The following is a 22,697-nucleotide window of genomic DNA, read 5'->3' as shown; positions in this document are numbered from 1 at the left end:
GTAATGTCTGTAAAAGTGAGGACAGTGACGAAGCACAGAATGGAAGTGTCGTGGCCGAGGGGTTAAGAGCATCGAGTTCAAACTCTGGTGTTTCTGATCAGCAGAGTGTGGGTTCGAATCCCCAGCCGTGACACTTGTGTCCTTAAGCAAGACACTTAACCATTGCTTCGTCCTTCGGATGGGACGTTAAGCCGTTGGTCCCATGTGTTATATAACGCATGTAAGAGAACCCAGTGCACTTATCGAAAAGAGAAGGGGTTCGCCCCTGTGTTCCTGGTCCGATCGGCAGCAAGTTGCGCCACAGCACCTTGTAAAGCATTACATGGTTCTATCAGAATTAGGTCTCATAATTCAAACGTAGTCCCACAATCTTGCAGGAAATACTGTATGTTACAGCGCCAGGAGCGCCACTGGGTGACGGACATGTGCGCTTTATAAGAAGCCACAATTATTATTATTATTAATTATAATATCTAATGGTAGCAAGGCTGTGCTACCACAAACCTGACTAAAAAGCATAGAAATTAATCAAGCTCGTAAAACCATTACTACTTACAGGCGATGCAGGAAACCAGTGATTTCTCTATTCTCCTGAAGGATCTGGAGGGTACCAACACAGACCTGAAGACATTCGCTCGCATGGTAAGCATTCACAACTTTGTATTAAAACCGCTAAGCTGAAACATTTGTTGTCGTCACAGCCCTGTTTTTCGCTGCGAGTGTTCAGCACATTTCAACTAATGAGAATTATTGTTGCATATTTGTGACGTCAAAGTATGAACTGGGCTTAATATGAATGTCCATTGGTGGATTAATTTTGGCATGTGTCATCCAGTATGTTGATTGTTTGTGCATGTTGTTGTTGTTGATAGATTCGACGTCGTTTACCCCAAGCTGAAGGAAGTGATGGTCCTACCCCTGGACCTCAAGCTCTTGTGTATACTGCAGATGTAAGTATAAGATGAAATCATAGTCACTGATAAGGGATACATTAAAATATATTTTACTCAAAACTTACTTTAGTTATAAGAAAAAACTAACATCAAACTAAATTTCTTTAATTAACGAGTCACTTAAAATTGTAAGTTTGTATTGGAACTTTGACTGCTCACCCAAGGGTCGCATACGTTGACTTTTGAAGTTTGGGGATTTTTTATATTTTTTGTTTTTATTGGAACAAGGTCTTTGGAATGTTTTCTACTTGGTGTTTATCTTAATTATTAAAGCTACAGTCTGCAATCTGAAGCATTCTATAGGGATTTTTCTTGAATGTTTTTTGTTTGGTACATATTGACATGCAAGTAGTAAACCACAAGGGTCTGACTGGATAATTTGTTTATTTACTTATTTTAGGTTGAACAGCAGGACTTGAACCTAAATACCTCTGTTTATATGTGTCAGTGCTCTATCAACTTAGCCATCTAGCCCTTCTGTTGGGGCTCTCCCAAAATCGTCAATATCTTTGTCAGGGGTGCCAGTCAGAAACCAGTTAAATGGCTTCTGACTGGCAGCCCCCCCCCCCCCGAACAAAGTTATTGACAAAATAGATAGTAGCCCAAAAATTGAAACCTTATTGAATCTTGCTACACCTATTTGTTGGATAGATTCAAGCTTCTTTGTCTGAGTGTAGTGATCATCTCGTCACCCTAATCGGAGGAATGAGAGAGCTTGGACAAGGAGCTATGAAGGCGGCTGGCTCATTGGCAGGTAAGAAAGTACCCTTTTCTTTTACTCTTTATCATCCTTGGGTAATTTTTCTTTTGTTTTGGTGTTTTCACTTTAAAGGCAGAGGACACTATTGGTAATTACTCAAAATAATTATTAGCATAAAACCTTACTTGGTGACGAGTAATGGGGAGCTGTTGATAGTATAAAACATTGTGAGAAACGGCTCCCTGTGAAGTAACATAGTTTTCAAGATTGGAAAGAAGTAATTTTCCATGAATTTGATTTTGAGACCTCAGATTTAGAACTTCGTGTGACAAGGGTGTTTTTTCTTTCATAATCACTCGCAACTTGGACGACCAATTGAGCTCAAATTTTCACAGGTTTGTTATTTTATGCATTATGTTGAGATACACCAAGTGAGAAGACTGGTCTTTGACAATTACCAATAGTGTCCAGTGTCTTTAAGTGATGTCATAATTGAATTGGTGATAAAGTGGGATTCAAATCCTATTCCAGGTGTCTATAAAAGCTCATGGGTTCAAGTCCTGTCTGTTAAAGTTCAAAAGATCCAATTTCAAAGAGCTGCTTAAGCAGACAATGTCGCTTAACAAATTCATGCTTAACAGAAACAAGCAGACTAACGGTTAGAAGTGGTACATCTGACACGATATTTTGCCTGGTAACATTACTGGTAAGCGTAATTTTGTTGAGCTTAGCTAATTTTTATGCTTAAGCGGCTCTATGAAACTGGCCCAGGCATCTGTAAATTTGTCCACAGACACAGAAAACACACAGAACTTTTGTTCAAAACATTTTGGGTCGAACGAATTTGGTTGACTCAAAATTATACAAATTTACTGGAGTGTGACTTGAACCTTTTCGGCTTCTGTATTGGCATACCCGGCGCTCTACCAACTGAGCTATCTCGCCCAATGTTGGTAGTCTCCCTATTTCATCAACATTATAACTCGTATAAACAGGGATCACACACAGGTTCACGATATTACTTGAGTTTTTTTTTTTTTTTTTCGTTTTTTTTTTCCTTCATAAATCAATGTGAGGCAGAATACTTAATGACCCCATGGGTATAGTTTATGTTTCAATTAAAATGAAGAAAATAACATGAAAAATTACCATGTATTTGGGTTATCTCTAGTAATAAATCATACTGTAATACAAGAACTAGTTATTAAATTATGTGTTATGGTTATTAGATTAATTTTTTGAATATGATAAGACTGGAGTTGAGTTAATTTAATTGAATGAAGTCAGCGATATTATCGAGTGGATGTTGTTACATATCATGTCTGGATTATTTATCTGCAAATATTTTAAGTTCTGCTTTGTTTTTAGATAATAATAATAATAAATAAAGACTTGTAATGCATACATATCCATCCTGCCGGGTGTTCAAGGTGCAATTTTTTTTTTTTAAACGAAAGAAAGAAGACACAACTAAGTTAGCACTTAAAAATCTTTAACATAGGCAAGTTTTGAGACGAGATTTGAACTTTGTGGTATAGAGATAAGATCTAAGATTAAGTGGTAGAGAGTTCCAGATGCGTGGCGCAGCTAAAGATCATAGAGAAAGGACATTGGACACGGAAAATGTGTACCCATGATTGTGGCTGTGCACAATTGCAAGTAGAAGTATGATGCTTGTGATGTTCTGTTCGTTTTTTTTTTTTTGATGAGCATTCATAAATACCCCAGACAGTTTCTCTATTCCTATTGGTGGAGAGCGCGTCACGTGGGGGTGTTTATACGGTTCGTAAAGACCAGCTGGAGCTGTTTATAACCGGTTGTTTGCGGATAGCAATGTGCGGGTTAGCCCACAACCTCGTTCCCAGGGGTGATCGATCTCCACGCGCCATTTTAGCCCAAGGATTTGAGGATGCATTACTACACACTCGAATAAATATCCGAAAACTGTCTCATAAAAACACAACACACATACAAAGCTTAAGGAAAGGACGTCGGAAAAACGGATAAGTTTGACAGAGTTTCTTTCTTTTTTTACGCCTTTTAACCAAAAAGGCATTTATGAATTGAAATAAAAGAGTAGTGACTCTTCGGCTCAGGCCTTTATCGCACGGTTACGACCCTGCAAGGTTTTAAACGCCACCCTTTTATTCCCTTACATGTATGACAAGCATTTAAACAAGCTTTTAAGATATCGCTACATAAAGACACTATCAATGAATGCACAGATGGTTCAACAGATCTGATTTCATGATTCACTGACGTAATTGTAATACAACTCCTACTGCAAACAGCTCGATGTCCCTACAACTTGTGTAATATGAACATAGATACTCATCAATTTATAGCAGGAATTTAGCCAACAATGTTACGGTATTTTGTATTTGTCTTCCAATGGGGCTAAAATTTAGGGGATAATTTGGTAGAGATAACAATCAATGCAGGCCTGATAGTTTGTTCCTCAAAAGTATAAAACGTCACTTCTCTATGAATTTTAAAGGAACATTGCAGACTTGGTTTTGCTAGCAAGCAAAACAGTTGCTGACAGTGTAAGCACTTTATGTAATCCACAATATACATAAACTGACAAACCTGTAGAGCTTTGAGATCGATCGGCCATCTGGGTCACGAGAGAATAGTGAAAAACCGATCACAAATTTTGCATTGCGTCGATGCCAAAACAAAAATGAATAAAACGCTCACTGAGCGATAAACTCCAAACGCGAAATTAGATTATTTATATCATCAAATATGAAATTTTAAACAGAAATATTTCAAGGGATGTTTTCTACTATCATCATCATTAGACCATGTAAGTTTTATGTAAATCTGTGATCTTCACGATTTTTGTTTCTTACCAATTCTGTAACATTCCTCTAAGTTACTGTAAGTTTGAAAGGGGCACCAGAAGGCGATGACCAGGTTATGGAGGCAACTGCCCAACCCCCCCCCCCCCCCCATCACATTTCTGAATTATCAAGCCTGACAGATTCTTGACCAGTTCAACACCGACACCACGAACACACAAATGTAGATACCAGTAACAAGTAGCAAACAGAGAAAAAAGTGTTTAAAATTATTCTTTTTTTTTCTTAAATCATGCTTTTGTACAAAATTCTGGGGTATTTTATAACAATTGTTTTTGAAGTGGGGACATGATGCTTTGAACTTAATTTATATATATATATTTTTAATGCACGTCGTCCTAAATTACGGAGCAATGGAGCAACAAAGTTTTGTGTCAGTTCCTGGCGTAGAAAATTGCCTCATCATCCTAATTAAACAAGTAAAGCTCCTCAAGCCTTAAAACTTCATGCGATTGTAGGCCTCAGTTATCATTGTCTAAACAGGCAAAAACTGAAAGCTAAAAAAGGAACCCTAAAGTGTGGAAACCCTTCATTGATAGAATCAAATTCAGCTTTGTTCGTAGGTTTCGTTACTTAAACTATCCCATTTGGGGTATAATGTAGCACCCGGATTGAAACCGTCTTCTCCTGTTGAGGGTACAATAGATAGTTCCTACATGACGCCTTTACGGGCAATTTGCAGCACACAGATATGCGTTTTGCGCGAGAACGGCATGCAGCACACGCACATTTCACAAAGCTTGTTGTCTGATTGGTTAATAAACTGAACGCTTGACGCGCCTGCAAGCCAAAATGCAATTTGCCCGTAAAGATGGCATCTATTGCAAATTATCTATTACCGGTAGGCATCCGATGGGAAACTTTTAGGTAAGAATTCCATCTTGTACTTTACTTAAGAGTGTACAATGGTAATTTTATAAACAGACACACCAGAGAAAGAGAAGAAATCCAAGGAAGGAAAGAAAGGTTTGTGCACTCGATCCTTGATCTGCTCGTTCAATCGCAGACTAACAGTTAAATATCAAATGAATAGCTTGCATTATAACCAGACCCAGTTTCATAAAGCTGCTTAAGCACAAAAAGTAACTAAGCACAACAAAATTTTGCTTACCAGAATAAGGTTACCAGCCAAACTACCATGTCACGTGTACAAACATATGTGACTTGTATCCTGCTCATTTCTGCTTAGCAGATAGTTGTTAAGCAATATTTTCTACTTGAGCAGCTCTTTGAAATGAGAAGCTGTTGAGCAGAAAATTCTGCTAATCAAATTTCTTGGATAAGCAAGAAATGACCGGTTTACCAGTAAAACAGTGATGGTACCTGTAAGGCATTCTGGGTGGTAACCTATTTTTGCTTAGCAAAAGTTTTTTTTTGTGCTAAGCAAGTTTTTGTGCTTACAGGCTTTATGAAATTGGGCCCAACTAGGATGCATTCAAACTAACCTACTATGCATATTGCAACAATATCTCTCACTTGCTAACAGTTTTGCTACGTTTTGTTAAGTTGATAGTTTAAACTTTATAGATCTTGAACGGTAAGAAAGCATTCAAGCTTGTTGTCCCAGCATGTTTACTGTCTTGCAGCACGTCAAACTATTCCAATGGTATTCATTGAAATACCTTTTATTGTTGTCCTGCTTCAAATTTGAAGATTTCTGCGTATTTGGCTTATTTTTGTTTTTCTAACTGCAATTGCACTGTAATCTTTTTGTTGAGGCCTTTCCGATTTAATGGTTGCGGCTATAGCTGCAGCTGTTGTTAAGGGTGTTGCTATGGGCTGCGTCGCAGCTGTTAGTAGACCCTTCTCCGTGAAACGTTAATTGCACATCACACATGCACTATTCACTACTGGTGGGCAAACAGAGAACATCGCACCCATTTGTATGGGACTGATGGTGGCTTGATGCGTGCATTTTTGCGTCTGCCTAGTGCTTGACTTTATGGCCACCAATAGTGTCTGTGGGTGCGTTCGTTTAGCTTCCCTGGGTCGACCCCGGTCTGCCCCGGTACGTTCGAATAGCTTTGACGGGGCTCACCTGGGTCAGCCCCCAGTGCCCTGCTTGTAGAGTGGGTCCCTTGGGGGTGACCTGATGTGCATGCCGTCACCACGAGAGGGCGAGTGTGATCGTTCGTTTAGCTCTTGTCAGGGGCTCAGTTGAGTGAGCACCGCGGGGTAGACCCATTGAAGCTAATTGAACGCACCCTGTAATAATAATAATAACAACTAGATTTTATATGGTGCATTTTACAATAATGTATCAATGCGCTTTTTAAATTATTGCCCTGGTCATCATTGGGCCAATAACAGTCCTGTATTAATCTTTCTCAGCTCCCTTGGGAATATACAGCCTTGAGCTGGTGCTCGAGAGGCTGTTTCACACACAGTATTAGTCTCTACCCTCACAGGTACCCATTTATACACCTGGGTGAAGAGAAGCAATTATAGTGAAGTGTCTCCGAACCCACTCCCCAGAACAATTCGGCCATGACACCCTATACACTTGCATGAATGTAATTAGCACGTTCACCAAAACGGTTATTTTTGACACAGCCGTAGAGTCAACTTTTGCACTTTATATCCGAAGTTAAATCTGCAACTTGATGTTATAACCAGTTATAAGAACAGGAATTGATTTCACAAAGCACTAAGACTCATCTTAAGATGAATTGTTAATATCACCTTGGAAGTTTGTACTGTGGTATCACACTTGACATAGTGATACACAGTTGAGATCAATCTTAGCTTGTTGTTAATTCCGCTCAAGGGGAGACATAAAGGTGTTTTTTTGTTATTCTCACTTTGGAATTATTTCCTGTGACACTCATCTTCACCATGCACAAAGAAATGCGTGAAGCCGCATCCCAAACTTTAGTTGTTCAAACCATTTCTTTATTTTTATTTATTTTATTTATTCAATATCCAACAACGGATAACCGCCATTTACAGGTATCATTTAAATAATATAACAGATAAAACTGCCATTTGAATGGCCATTCATAGTTCAAAGGTTGTTCAGATAGAAACAATGAGGCTGATTTACGGCTACACAGCTATGATCTACTCGTTGTTAAGGCTCTTGCTAAGGTTAACCTATACTTTAACGCATGATGATGCAGCGATCCTGCTGTAGTCATAGCCGCTGACTTAGACATAGGCCTATCCGAATTGGCGACTTCGGCTACAGCTACATGTATGGCTAGATCAGTCTGTCTGTCAGTGTTGATGAATAGGCAGACCCGCGATCTAGCCGTAGCTGTAGCCGAAGCCGCCGTTTCAGGCCTGGCCTCAGATGGCACATTCGAGTCTAGCATTCTGACTTGGGTTTTTTTATCTAACACTGCCAATGTTTCTAGCTTTCTAGTGTATAAAACAGCTGAAAAGAAAAGTAACATTTATTTCCTGCCACATGAAATAACATGCAAATGCAATGCAGTTTAATAGAAAAGTTTAATAGAAAATAACTTATTTTGTTTGTTGTGTTGTTTTATAGTTGACATAATCAATGCTAGCATAGTCATTTAATTGTACATGTGTAGTCATTTAATTATTGTAGTGCATTGTGTGTGCACTGACACATCCAAAATGATCCCGTCACCACATGGATCTATTTGAATGCAACTGCAAGCTTAAGCTATTTACTGCCCTCTTGTGCTGAAGATGTGCTTAACATCCAGAGCTTTATCGACTGGGTATTCAAAACCAACATTTTCCATGCCCTTTCGAGGTATTAATTTTATTTTATTTTTTACTTTTTGGGAGCTTCTGGAGTTATCATATTTTCTTTGGAACTACATCATACAAGAAAATGTAATTATGCGTTTACGATGCATTTTAAAACCTTAGTCGAAGCCCAGTTGTAAGTCTTGTTTCAAGTTTGGCTGTTCTGCAATGAAGGGCCTAGACTGGGCCCCTGTCTTTATCCGCAAGGATAAAGACGGGTCCCAGCTCCTCAGGTCCAGTGATTCCATTGGATACAATGATATTGGATAAACATGCACCCAATATGCCCAAACAGTACACTGCTCTTACGGCCGCAATAGAATTTGACTGCGTATCTTTATGTGACATGACTGAGGTCAAAGGTTAAACCACGCGCCAGTTTTTGATGCCGGTCTCTGGCGTTATTCATGAGCCTCGAGGACTGACGTTCAGGCTATGAAGGGCCAAGCTATATAGCTTGCACACAGCGCCCTCTAGTGGTGAATCAATACTGACTCTTTAGTTTATTGTACGCTTGATTGATCTAGACATGATTGCATCGAAGTTGAATGACATAATCCACCCCCCTCTCTACACTCTAGGGCCGCTATTTCTTGTTTCGGTAACATTTTTTTAAATTTCAAACTGTTTGTAATTTGATCGTCTGCGTCTATGAATACATGAATGTGAAGCAGTGAGACTGCAGTTACATGATTGATGACTGTTTAAAGGGTTTCGATATCTTTTTGTAGATCAAGTTTCTGGCCATGACATGAATCCTCACTCACTGTGAATGAAGATGTATGTAATTTAATTTACATGTTAAAGTTTCAGCTTTATTAGTTGTCAAGTTTTGTAGAAAGAAATGCTTTACTATGCTTTCTAGAAAGTAGGTTCTCCATAACAAATAATAACAGTCGTAAGGAAACCTTTAAAATATGAAGGTTCAAATCATCCTATAAAGGCAGTGGACACTATTGGTAATTACTCAAAATAATTATTAGCATAAAACCTTACTTTGTAACAAGTAATAGGGAGCTGTTGATAGTATAAAACATTGTGAGAAACGGCTCCCTCTGAAGAAATGTAGTGAATTTGATTTTGAGACCTCAGAATTAGAATTTGAGGTCTCGAAATCAAGCATCTGAAAGCACACAACTTCGTGTGACAAGGGTGTTTTTTCTTTCATTATTATCTCGCAACTTTGACGACAAATTGAGCTCAAATTTTCACAGGTTTGTTTATTATGCATATGTTGAGATACACCAAGTGAGAAGACTGGTCTTTGACAATTACCAATAGTGTCCAGTGTCTTTAAGTCTTCAAACATTGTGTACCATCCCTGACAAAAATAATTATTAGTTATCTTTATTCGCTCCTTTTTTTAACTCTAAAACTGTGAACGCCCACTTAACCTGTCAACTTGATTAGGAGGACAATACTGTACTTACCTGTCACTTCTATATACATTTAAGTCTCCCAAGTTCCGAAAAATCTCAAAAAAGACAAGTTCTCAAAAGAATATAATCTACCCGACGAGTAGAATGGTGTTTTCGCAAACCACCTACACATTGATACATCCCCATGAAATGCTTACCCCTTCAAATCCCATAAAAGTCTCTTGTGTTACGCATAAATTTACAGAAACCATATGTTGTACCTTCACACCTTTGGTAATTGTCAAAGACCAGTGTTCTCACTTGGTGTATCCCAACATAAGCATAAAATAACAAGCCTGTGAAAATTTGGGCTCAATCGGTTATCGAAGTTGTGAGAAAATGATACAACAAAAAACACCCTTGTGAGACGAATTTTTGTGCTTTCAGATAGGAATAAAAGTGAGAAAATACCTCTTTCTCAAAAATTACAGTTACTTCACAGGGAGTCATTTTCCACAATGTTTTTTACTCTCAACTACTCTCCTATGCTCGTTACCAAGTCAATTTTTAAGTTCTTATTTGTTTTGAGTAATAACCAAACGTGTACCTTCCCTTTAACACAAATATTGATTTCCTAATTGTGGGATGAATGTTCTGGACAGAATTTGACATTTTTGGGGAAAGAAACTCTTGATTTTGAAGTTTAGGTTCCACAGGGTGACCCTCAGGACTACAAGCATGGGGGTAATGACCTCATGTCTTAGGGTGTAGACGCTTTGGGTTAAATGCGCGAGTATCGTTTTCAGACAATCTTTAGAATGTGGATAAGTTAACCATCGTCGGTACGAGGGCATTGACATGCATTAAGGGAGATTAAACTTTCAGAGAATGATACAAACCTAGAGTAGAGTCTTACTTGTAGGTAGCGTAGTTGGGAAACTACACATTGTCAGTCCTGATACTGAAAGAAGGCGATTGCCTTCATGCCCCCCTGGCCATCGCCTTGGTGCCCTTGAAATACTCCAGTAGAAATTTACAATTTTCTTGCCAGGGGGGAAACTGCCTGTGTGACTTTGCTCTTTCAAAAACGAAACATACGGGCCTGGATGCTATATCTCTAATTTGGATTGATTATTATATGGTATTTTTAAGGAAGATGTGGTAGCCACTGAGTGTCATTATGGGAAAGCTAACAATGGTTTTGAAATCTTTCTGTTGTGAAACATTCACTCGAGTGCTGACAATTATTATTAGGCATAACAAAAATATATGTTATGTTGGCATAACGGGCCCCCCCAAAAAAAAAAAAAAAAGGGTGGGTAGGTAGGTAGGTAGTGATTTTTTTTTTTTTCTTCCCTCCCAGCAATGAAAATTACATGTTTTCTAATTGTTTAAGTAGTATACATGGTAGTATACATGATAACAAAAGAAAACAAGGCAACACACAACAAATAGTATATTTTTAAACTCTTGATGACGTTTATTTTATTTTTGAGTCTTTAATAGATTTTAATCATTATATTTCTTCCCTTAAAAAAATAAAAATATCCAGGGCGGGCCGTATTTTTAGGGTAGGTCGGGTTACGCCATATAACTTTTTTAATTTTATGCCTTACTATTATTATTATTATTTTGTTACATTAACAAAGCTTATAATCAATCATTCTGAGACCAATCCTATAGAATATGTCTCCTGTTCAACAATTTTGTTTTTATTAAAATCAACTCTTTTTTATGCATCATAAGGCATCATGCCCCTGCAACATAGTTCGCACATAAAATGCACATTTATGTTTGTATATACAATTAAAAATCACAAAATTAGGTAATAAAACAGAAAGGCAGTCGACACTATTGGTAATTACTCAAAATAATTATTAGCATAAAACCTCACTTGGTAACGAGTAATGGGGAGAGGTTGATGGTATAAAGCATTGTGAGAAACGGCTCCCTCTGAAGTGACGAAGTAATATTCAACGAATTTGATTTAGAGACCTCAAGTTTAGAATTTGAGGTCTCGTAATCAAGCATCTGAAAGCACGCAACTTCGTGTGACAAGGGCGTTTTATTCTTTCATAGTTATCTCGCAACTCAGAAGACCAATCAAGCTCAAATTTTCACCGGTTTGTTATTTTATGCATAACAAAAATATGTTGAGATACAGCAAGAGAGAGGACTGGATTTTGACAATTACCAATAGTGTCCAGTGTATTTAATTTCATGACTTGTGTAGCTCTGATTGCTTGTCACATCTAACAATGATCAGAACTTTGGCTGCATGTTTCTGTTCAGAGTTTCCTTTTGTCTTTGTTTGGAAATGACAATGCCCCATCTTCACCTATCTGGCCATACTAGAAAAACACTGAAGTTATTTCAATACTTTAAATTCATTTATTGTAGACTGACAATTTTACACAGGTCTTTGATCAGCAACTGACAACAAACCCCAGTAGAGTTCATCATTTTTGACGTCTCCAAATTCTAATGCATTTTTCAAAAGGTCTCGGAAATCACAATTTGCAAAATCAAACTAATATTATACTTTTTTTTTTAATGCAAAAGGCCAATTAATAATACATGCCGAAGGGGATAAGAGCAAATCCGCTACAACAAGAAACTCTAGGAAAAAAAGGTAGCTTATTTGCGGTTAAGAGTCAGCGACATTTGAATAGTGAAGCCAGGACTTTGTCTTATCGGGTGTTCACCTTGCGTAGACCACTCTCCATCAGCAACTATTAGTCCCAAGAATCTTAACCACCCCTCTCAATCATTAATGAAATTGTCCGCGTGCATAATTTAGAATCTTCCATTCCAAATACGGGTTGGGTTGAATCAATGCACGCCCTCCCACTTTAAATTATTTACTAATTCATTATAAATAATTAATAACATCCCTCACGGACTTGGAAATGGATGTATTGACAAAAAAAGCAGCTGATGGGAAAGTGGACTCATCCATTGTTAAATAGGGGAATGTTGGAGAGAGCGTACATCCGTTATGTTTTGAAAATGTGAACGACGCTTCCTGTTCTGTGTCGGTGATACTTAAGCTATTCGATATGAAACAAGCCAAGGATAGAAGAGTTGGTTTGTACTGTAGCCTACTTAGCTGACCTGCTTGTGTTGAAAGGTTTGCAGAAATGGGTTACCAGCTAATAGGCCATATGATTGTAATCAGTTTTACATGGTTCCCTGGAATGCATTTAACAGATTTCTTTTTTTTTGCAGTGTTTTACAACTTATGACTCTGAATCTAACTGATAAGTAGCAGTTTTGTTCATACCAGTGTCGTATCATCTTAAAGTTCTTAATGTTCAAATATCTGGTTTCTAATTGAAGTATGAATAAGTTTGTAGCTTCTTTCGACATACTTGACCGTTCATACTTGAACTAGAGTGACATCCACACTTGACCTTGAGTGTCATCCATACTTGACCTTAAGTGTCATCCATACTTGACCTAGATTCTCATCCATCCTTGACCTAGTTTTATCCATACTTGACCTAAAGTGTCGTCCATACTTGACCTTAAGTGTCATCCATACTTGACCTAGAGTGACGTCCATCCTTGACCTAGTTTTATCCATACTTGACCTAGAGTGTCGTCCATCCTTGACCTAGTGTCATCCAGAGGGTCGTCCATCCTTGACCTAGTGTCGTCCATCCTTGACCTAGAGTGTGGTCCATACTTGGCCTTTAGTGTACATGTACAATTTCTTTCAAACAATCTTCTGATAGTTAGAGAAGAGCAAACTTGTCAAAGCTTTAGAAATAAACCAAAGAGTCACAATGTCTTCTCGGAGGATATATGAAACTCTGTTTCTTAAAGACTTTAATCCACATGTTTCCCTTCCATCAATGTCTAGATTTATTTGTCACTTTAATGAAGGCTCTCCTTACTTGATACTCTTTCTAGAAATCTGTTTGCAGATGCTCAACTCATCGTGGAAATTCAAAGTAAAGTTGTGCTTAATAGATGGAAATGTAAGATTACTTTTGTTTTACCCATAAACACTGATGTGTGTTAGCACTGTATACTCAGTACTTTCCTAAGCTCTAGCTGTGGGTTCGAATCCCACTTGTGTAATATGCCTGTGATTTGTTTACAAAGTTGGAAACTTGTTGGAAACAAGTAATGAAGATCAACTTCATGTGCTTAAGACCTCTTTTGAGAAGTTGTGGCTCTTGGAGGAGCCAGTTTGGTCTTGACTTTTTTGCTGGTATGTTCTGGTCCTCTTCTGGAGAATGCCAAAAACTTTTTGTATGAATTTCCAGCTCTTGTTGCAGACTTATGAGTGATTTTGATGCAAACTAGCATGAATTAAATACTTGTCCCGTTATAAGCTGAAGTTTTTATCTGGGTGACTTTAGCTTCACTATGTAACATTGTGATTTTTTACAAAAAGAAATTCTGGGCTGGCATTTAATGCTGAAACTAACCTAAATCTTTCTACAGTAATTACTGTGTGATACTATAGAGGATGGAAAACTGCTCATTGTTACAAGAGATTATAGTTTGAGAATCAAGGACTTTAAACCACCATTTTGTCACTTTTTCTTCATTGTGATTGGAAATAGTTGAAAAGTGTTTTCAAAATGTATCAATCTGTTAATTTTGACTGAGGCAGTGAATGATTGGTGACTGTAAATGCTTTATAACTTACTAAATTAAATTCTACGTATTTAACTGTAGTTGACGAGAGACATAGAGATGTGTTTTTATATGATGAAAAGCCAATGTAAATTTGATTATAAGATATTAATTTGCAATTTTCTGTGCCCCCCTATTTGGAATGAAAGAAGCTAACTTAAACAGCATTTTTAGACCAGTCGACTGCTCTTCACGGGGGTGGTTAGTTTAGAGATTTTAGTTCAAGGCATATTGACTCCTACAGTGTGGGTTTAAATCGGTTTGTTTGTCTGATATGTGGTAAGTCAGTGACTTAGATAATTTGCGTGCTTGTAGCAAGGGGATTTGTGCATGTAAAAAAAATATATAAAGGCCCCGGGCACAAATCCGAGGGTTCTTGACTCCAAAGAGCCAAATTGTAAAATTAAATTCAGCGAGTTGGGGGCCCGTTTTCTAAAGAGCATGTTGACTTTTGTATGGCTCATACCTACAGGATTAACACTTCTCATAATGGGATTTCCATAGTGTTCATTGACATTTGATAGAAAGTGAAAAAATTACAATAAATATATTGGGAAAGCTTTAGAGTGACACCCCTATCTCTACAGTGGACTAGTCCAAGTTATCATGAAAGATAAAGGCTAGACTATTCCTATTGAGGGGGGAATATGATTATGGTAAACGAGCCTTATATATAAAACTTACTTCTTTTTTTTTCCCTTTTGTAACTGACTATCTTCTCATTAAAAACTCAACTCCCTTTGGATTTTTACGGTGTGTGACATTTCTTGCAAATCCCTGATGTGAATATAGTACAGACCCCTGTCCCCGGTTGACTTGCAGATTTTGCCTGCGACTGACGACCGAGCGGTCGTCGCAGAAGTCTGCCATTGACTAGGGTAGCTGGTTGATGACCAAAGTCCGATCGTCCTCCTCAAATGCACTCCTGTAACGTCTTTCCCGGACTTTCACCTCCCTCCATACTTTCCAGAGAGGTGACAGGGGAGCGTTCACCTTATCGTTTGAGATGAGCTTGTTTTATTTTCCCACCCTCTCTTTCCCTCTACCCTCTCTCAAACACACAGATGTCCGCAATTCTATCTTTGAAAACCCCCCAAGCTAGCACTGAGCCAGTTATTTTTTTTTATCTCTTCCTCAACTCATCAGTACACACTGGGTATCGTATTAGCATGGAATCAGGATTCTGAACTGGCGAATCTGGGTCAACGCATGCATGTAGGGATGTGGAGTCGTACGAGGGGAAACCTGGGGACGTAATTCCATACCACATCCAACTTTCCCCCCCTTAGCCGTTGTCTTAAGAATAGCCCGTTTGGACTCTCACAGATTCCTCCTTAGGTGGATAGACCTAGATTCTCTTCTCAGATTTTTTTTCTTCTTCTATTTTTTGCGGTGGGGCAAGTGTGTCATTCACCGCATTTCGAGCACAGTTGGATGCAGGGAAGTGATAGACTCTTCCTTTCTTATTTTAAGTTAATAAAGCGTTGATTTGTTAACGCTGTTAATGAGATAATTAGTTGGGTTTTAACTAATGACTTATTGGCAAGATGATGTGTTGAATTTCTTAAGAAGACCATCCTGTATTCAGGGTTTGTGTCACTTGAACCTTCCCCATTGAGATATACCCCGTTTGGAACCCAATTCCTCCAGCAGCTTATTCTGTAGATATGATTTTTCTTTCATGAACATTTTCTTTCATGAACATACCTACCGGTAGTTATATTGCAAATAGAAGGATTTGTAGTTAGGTTTATAAGTAGTGGAGTACCAGTGAATCTAGATGCTACATGTGTAGACTATGCAACACTGAAGAGGTTCGCCAGTGTAACGAAACAGCAGAAATAATTTGCCCATCCCGTTGACTTTACAACACTTCCCATTCGAGTGTATAGAATCCCTCATGCAGAAATGCATCACTCTTTAGTTAAAACCAGAGTCATACCTAGGGCTTGATCAGATTTTTACTTCAGTGTAACAAAATGGCAGAAATAATTTGCCATTCCTGTCGTTTTAATAGCACTTCCCATTCGAGTGTACATATATACTCATGCAGAAATGTATCACTCTTTAGTTCATACCAGAGTTGTATACCTAGGGCTTGACCAGATTTTACTTTAGTGTAACAAAACGGCAGAAATAATCTGCCATTCCCGTTGACTTTACAACACTTTCCAATTGAGTGTTTAGAATCCCTCATGCAGAAATGCATCACTCTTTAGTTCATACCAGAGTTGTACAACTAGGGCTTGACCAGATTTTTACTTCAGTGTAACAAAATGGCAGAAATAATCTGCCATTCCCAATGATTTAACAACACTTCCCAATTGAGTGTGTAGAATCCCTCAGGCAGAAATGCATCACTCTTGAATTCATGTATAACTACATGTAGGGCTTGACCAGATTTTAACTTCTGTGTAACAAAACAGCAGAAATAATTTGCCGTTCATGTTGACTTAACAAAACTTCCCATTTGAGTGTATAGAATCCCTCATGCAGAAATGCATCCCCTTTTTTTGGTTCATTGTATAACTAGGGCTTGACCAGACTTTTACTTCATCTCAACTAGATTATGGATAATGATTGCAGGTTGATGAACGCTCTGAAGGCAGGGGGGGGTCGTTTGAGGAGAAAGAGGATCACCGTGACATTGTCCCCTCATTAAGTTACGGTTACCCTCTATGTTTAGGTAGCCTTAGGCTGACCTAGATAACCGCGGTAGGGTGACAGTGTTCAGCGAGTCATTGATCGTTCCTAAACCCATCTTTCCCCTGAACCGTCGTCGTCTCCTCTAGAAAGAAAAAAAATGGTGGCCTGGTTATTTCACCGCTGCAGGAAAAACAGAGAGGGGTGTTCCATTTTAGGAAATGTTGAATACTGAGTGATCGGTTTCACCCATATGGAATGGTATCGTCCAGTTTTTTTAAGTTCCGAAGTTCGTTGAACTCACTTTTTGACTAAGTATTCATTAAAGTAAATGAGTGGTAATTTTTTACATGCTGAAAGGTTTAATTTTTAATTTCATTTCAAACTTGATTATAATTAGTCATGGTCAGTAATCCCTCGCAGTGGGTTTGAGTTGGCTGCTCTTTTATTTCTTTGACCGATTCCCAACTCCGAATTTGAAATTCATCATTCTGTCAGGATCTTAATTAATAATTTAATTGTTAATTAAAATTGTACAATCAGGGGAGATAAATTCAGGTTTGAAAATGTTGATGGTGATGTACGGCCACATATGGGAGTGACACGTTGCCTTTCGTTTGCAATGTCTTGTAGGTTCTAATTGAATTGGACAAAGGCCAAATCTGGGACTCAAATTTATTTTGGCTTTGAATTGGTTTAAATGAATTGAAAGCATTTTCCAACATTGTTGTGGATCCAAAGTCAGAGGTCATAAATAGTTCCATGGTGATCTGTGTACATATTCATTCAATAGAAGTATTGGTGCATTACAGAGGGAGAGTTTTTAGTGAAGGACAGACATTTTTATTTTTGCTTATTTTACAAGCTTATTTTTGTCTTCTCCAGTAATAACCTATTAAAGGCAGTGGACACTATTGGTAATTACTCAAAATAATTACGAGCATAAAACCTTACTTGGTAACGAGTAATGGGGAGAGGTTGATAGTACGGAACATTGTGAGAAACAGCTAGGTAGTTTTCGAGAAAGAAGTAATTTTCCACAAATTTGATTTTCAAACCTCATGTTTGGAATTTGAGGTCTCAAAATCAAGCATCTGAAAGCACACAACTTTGTGTGACAAGGATGTTTTTTCTTTCATAGTTATCTCGCAACTCTGACGACCAATCAAGCTAAAATTTTCACAGGTTTGTTATATTATGCATATGTTGGGATACACAAAGTGAGAAGACTGGTCTTTGACAATTACCAACAGTATACATTCCCTTTAAAAGAAACTTGTTTCACTCCTCCTGACGATGACCAGAGTTTTGAGAACTGAGAAGTCTAAAAAAAATCTGATAAATCTATTTCTCGGTAGTAGAATATAATATAGCAAGACAGTTCTCTAAAGAACAAACTCTACCTGGCAAGTGTGAGATACGCGACATGGTGTTAACGCAAACCATATAAATATGATATTTATTTTATACTCACAAATCAAATTGTCAAAAATACCAAACCTTCCTTGTCAAAAATGCTAAACTTTACTCAGAAGGTTACACCAAATTGTTATCCGTCAAGCTATTTCACACTAACTCACTCATTTGTTTCTCAAATTCAATCATTTATAAACTCATCAAGTCCTCCTGACGATGTCGTCCCCTTTAAACCTAATTATTTCTCCTGGTCACAGGAGTTAGATCAGAAGAGAGTGAACTATCCCGAGAGAAGCTGTCAGTGTCCTGACAAAGCCTCGGGTGGTGACCATACTAAGAAGGAGCAATTGACTATACCCCTCGACAGGGTTGAGTAGGGGTGAGGGCACGAGAGCTGGGTCATCCAGGGGTCACGGGAGGTCAGAGGACTTTTCTTGCACACCTTTAGATGTCATGCACTGTTCTAAGGTGACTTTGTCATTCAATGAACTCAGATCGGAGTACAATGCCCTCTGCTTTCTGGCTTGTTTATGGACACTTTCAATTTTTTGTTGGGGGTGTGTGAAAGGGACAAATTTAATGACAGATTAATGATGTGGACTATAGTTTGTTTGTACTTTTCCAGAATGTGTCTTTGTGTTCCTTGGATGATGTTTATAGTTATTTTTTTTTTCATTTTGGTCTTGTTAGTCACGGTTAGAATTTTCACATTTTATGTGAAATAAAGAAAAGTGTGGTAGAGAAAGTGGGGTAGACTGTCTGTGGTTTTCAACTGAGATTTAAGGAAAGTTTTGTTTTGGTTTCAAATTGTTTCCCCTTTTTGTTTGAGATTCATTTTAGTTTCCATCAGTTTAAATTTCCTTTTCTTAGTCTCTCACTATGTATCACTTGCATCACCCCTAACGCAAAAATAGAAGAATCCATCCGGAAATTTAAAACACAATAAAAGCATTTAATTTGTTGTTCTTCTGGTCAATGCCTTTAACTCTATGTAGGTTCTGATTAGCTTATTGTTTTTCATTTCTCGATCGAGATGCGGTTGATATACTTGTTATCGCTTCTTCTAGACCAAGGCTTGTTGTGTTTTCCCCGGCTGATTGTGCATATACATAGAACTGTGTCTATTAATGCCTGCAACAAGAGTTGGGCTTGGTAGATATAGGTCTGGTCTGTGTGAGTGAAGGATGAGGTTACATGCTGGAGGCTTGAATGCTATACATGAGTGATACTGCGTGGGTTTATTCTATGTCATATCGCACACACGCTGTCATTAGCTTGGATCCAGTTAGAATGTTTCATCAAAACTGACCAGAATCCTGCCCTTTTTTTTTTTATGAATCCACACGAACCAAATCAAATTTTGATTTCTGTGCCTGAAATTGATTCGCTGTAACAGCCTGATACTTGCAAATTTTTATTTATCAAAATGTTTTGTTTTATGTGGGATTTGAGGCATTGCATAGTGAGGTATCAATGGTTTGCAGTAACACTATGTGTGTATCTACTTTCCAGGTAGATTTTGTTCTTTAAAGAAGAATGAATTTGGGAGACATCTCATTCCTGTAAAGAACTGTCCTGTGTTTTATTGTCAAGATTGGATAATTTATGTTATACTTTTGTGGTCAATAATTTGATTCTATGATGCTATCGTAAATCCAAACTTGTTAGTATTTTTGACAGGTATAACCCGCCCATTTCCTTTGTCTCTCCTTTCTTTATCGAAGAGAATCTAACAGTCTAAATCTGGCTGTTCTCTTACGATCCAAATTTGTTAAGGACAGTGTTATTAAGGAAGCAGTGTTTTTTTAGTAATTTACATCAGATTTGTCTAAATTATATCCGACCCATGTTCATGTAGTAGTTTTCAAGAAAAATTTATCAGAGTGAAATATTTTCACCTCATTGAACAGCAATTTAAACTTTAAAATAGGGCCCGTATACTTCCTAAAAAGGGTTTGGTGATTAGTGAATTTCATGATGTAGTTCTATCAGTCACTCAAGAAATCATTGTGACTGTGGGATTACCAAGGCATCAGCAAGATGCAATTTCGTTTGGTTTGGAAGACTTATTTGTTTGTTGGTTATACAGAATTTCAAAAACCTCAAAAAGCTGGGAAGGTCCAATGCAACACAAATCAGCAAGATACATTTTTGCTTGGTTTGAAAGACTTACTTGTTTATTTGATGTATATAATTTCAAAAACCTCCAAAAGCTTTGCATTTTGGGTTCAAACCATTAAAAAAAAAGGCAGGCACTGAGCGAGTTAAGGGATTGAAGAAGGGTGCAACCAAAATGCTGTATCGGATTGGATTGGATTTAACTCGGTTTCCTTGTAAACCACTCACTGCATGATATTCATCAAACTCTTTGACGTTGTCATGGCTTTGATGATGATTCATGAGCCAGGGGGTTTCCCTCCAATGGTGCGTGAACAAATCTTGCTCCACTGCCTTCAAAAAAAAAAAGTAAACAAACTATGAAAGTGAAGGGGTGAGTGAACTTTAGGATAACCGGTGGACGTTGGGTAAAAGACTCTCCGGTCATTGGGCTCATCTCAGCACCACTCTACACCCTCAGACTGCTGTGTCTGTTTTCTTGAGCACTTTCACCCTCAGGCGTTCTCACCCACTCTGCCTGCCCCCATACTATGCACTTGAATGAACTGACCTCCTTTACTGCCAGTTCACTTATGGAATCCTCCATTGTATGAATAGGGGAGGATTCTTGCTCTTTACAAATCACTGTCCTCTGGTGGACAGAACTGATCCATCATTGACTGACAGGGGGTCTAGTTTCCATTATCAATTACACACTAAAGGAACAAGTTTGTTCTAAATCACCAGTCTAATAATTGGGGTCACTGTACTGTTAAAGGGTAACTTATTTCTTTCTCCGTGATTTGAAACAGCAAGTAGTCTAATTCCTAGAATTAAACTAATGACTTAATATCACAAATCAAGCTTTTGATTTTTTGATCAGTAGTACCAGTCTATAGAAAAATCGCAACACATTATATCGATAAGGAATGTTTATTAATATATATTTGGTTTGTGGTAATATCATGTGTGTATCTACTTGCCAGGTAGAGTTTGTTCTTAGAGAACTATCTTGCTTAATTCTACTACCGCGGAGTAGATTGTTCGGGTTTTCGGGAGACTTCTTAGTTCTGAAAAGAACTATTACCTGGGTGGATGGTAAAGAAATAGGCTGGGACTACTACTTTAGCTTATAGGATCGTAATTAACTGTACTACCGCGGAGTCAGTTCTTGGGTTCTTAATGTTTATTAGTTTAATTGTATTAGGATAGTTAAAAATGCAGTTGCGTGTTTCGCTCTTTTGCTCAAAGATCTAACATCAGAGTTATGTATCAAGAGAATTCCAACATGGAGGGACCTGAAGACGAGCAGTAAATACTGTTGGAAACTTCAAGACCACACTGGTTCTCTGCAGAGCAAACATTCCCTCAAACTAGATTATCCTTTACACATGGTTGCAAGTTTACTATTTAGAACGTTATTTCGCGACGAAAAGCATGCACGCGCACCAAGTTTAGAAGGTTATTGTTGCACTGTCCGTATATGTAACGCGCAAAGTTTAAAATTTTAGAACATTATTTCGCGACGAAAAGCATGCACGCGCACCAAGTTTAGAAGGTTATTGTTGCACTGTTCGTATACAGAGCGCGACGCATTGACACTCATTGCACTGTGCAATAAAAAAACTGGAAGTAGGTTGTAAGTTTTTATACCACCCTCCAGTTCGAACATCTGATTGGTGAATTAACGCGTACTGGAAGATAAATACATATATGGAGAGACCCGTTTTCTTTGGTGAAGAGGTTGCTTTGTAATATATAACAAAATTGTTATTGGTCTATTAATGAGTAAATATTTGGTTTGCGGTTACACCGTCTCTATTTGCCAGGTAGATTTTGTTCTTTAAAGGAACACGTTGCCTTGGATCGGACGGGTTGGTCTTTGAAAAGTGTTTGTAACTGTTTGTTTTGAAATGCATATGGTTAGAACTATGTTTTAAAAGTAGAATGCAATGATCCACACAAATTTGCCTTGAAATTACACGGTTTTCCTTTAACTTTGCGAACTAACACGGTCGGCCATTTATAAATGGCCGACCGTGTTAGTCGACGAGGTAAAAGGAAAACCATGCAATTTCGAGGCATGTTTGTGTGGATCACTGTATTCTACTTTTACAACATCATTTCATAACATTTCATAACTGTTACAAACGCTTTTCAAAGACCAGCTTGACCGATCCAAGGCAACGTGTTCCTTTAAAGAACTATCTTGAGGAGTAGATTTTCAGAATTTGGGAGACTTCTCAGTTCTGAAAAGAACTGTCCTGTTTATTAACTACTACCTGTGCAGATG

General features: G+C 38.0%; 1 protein-coding gene across 4 annotated transcripts in view; it reads left to right on the top strand.

Moving 5' to 3' along the window:
• The window catches only part of LOC117294581 (dynactin subunit 1-like), a 76,225-nt gene that overhangs the window by 31,320 nt on the left and 22,208 nt on the right, over nt 1-22,697 (top strand). For all 4 annotated transcript variants that reach the window (XM_033777053.1, XM_033777052.1, XM_033777050.1 and 1 more), the window contains 4 exons: nt 559-642; nt 873-950; nt 1,605-1,707; nt 5,442-5,483. In XM_033777053.1, coding sequence (XP_033632944.1) covers nt 559-642; nt 873-950; nt 1,605-1,707; nt 5,442-5,483 — 307 coding nt within the window. The remainder of the gene's footprint in view (nt 1-558; nt 643-872; nt 951-1,604; nt 1,708-5,441; nt 5,484-22,697) is intronic.

Source organism: Asterias rubens, chromosome 9 (assembly GCF_902459465.1).
Source record: "Asterias rubens chromosome 9, eAstRub1.3, whole genome shotgun sequence".
Taxonomy (NCBI): Eukaryota; Metazoa; Echinodermata; class Asteroidea; order Forcipulatida; family Asteriidae; genus Asterias; species Asterias rubens.
The sequence above is the reverse complement of the archived record's forward strand: the minus strand, read 5'-3'. Positions and strand labels throughout refer to the sequence as shown.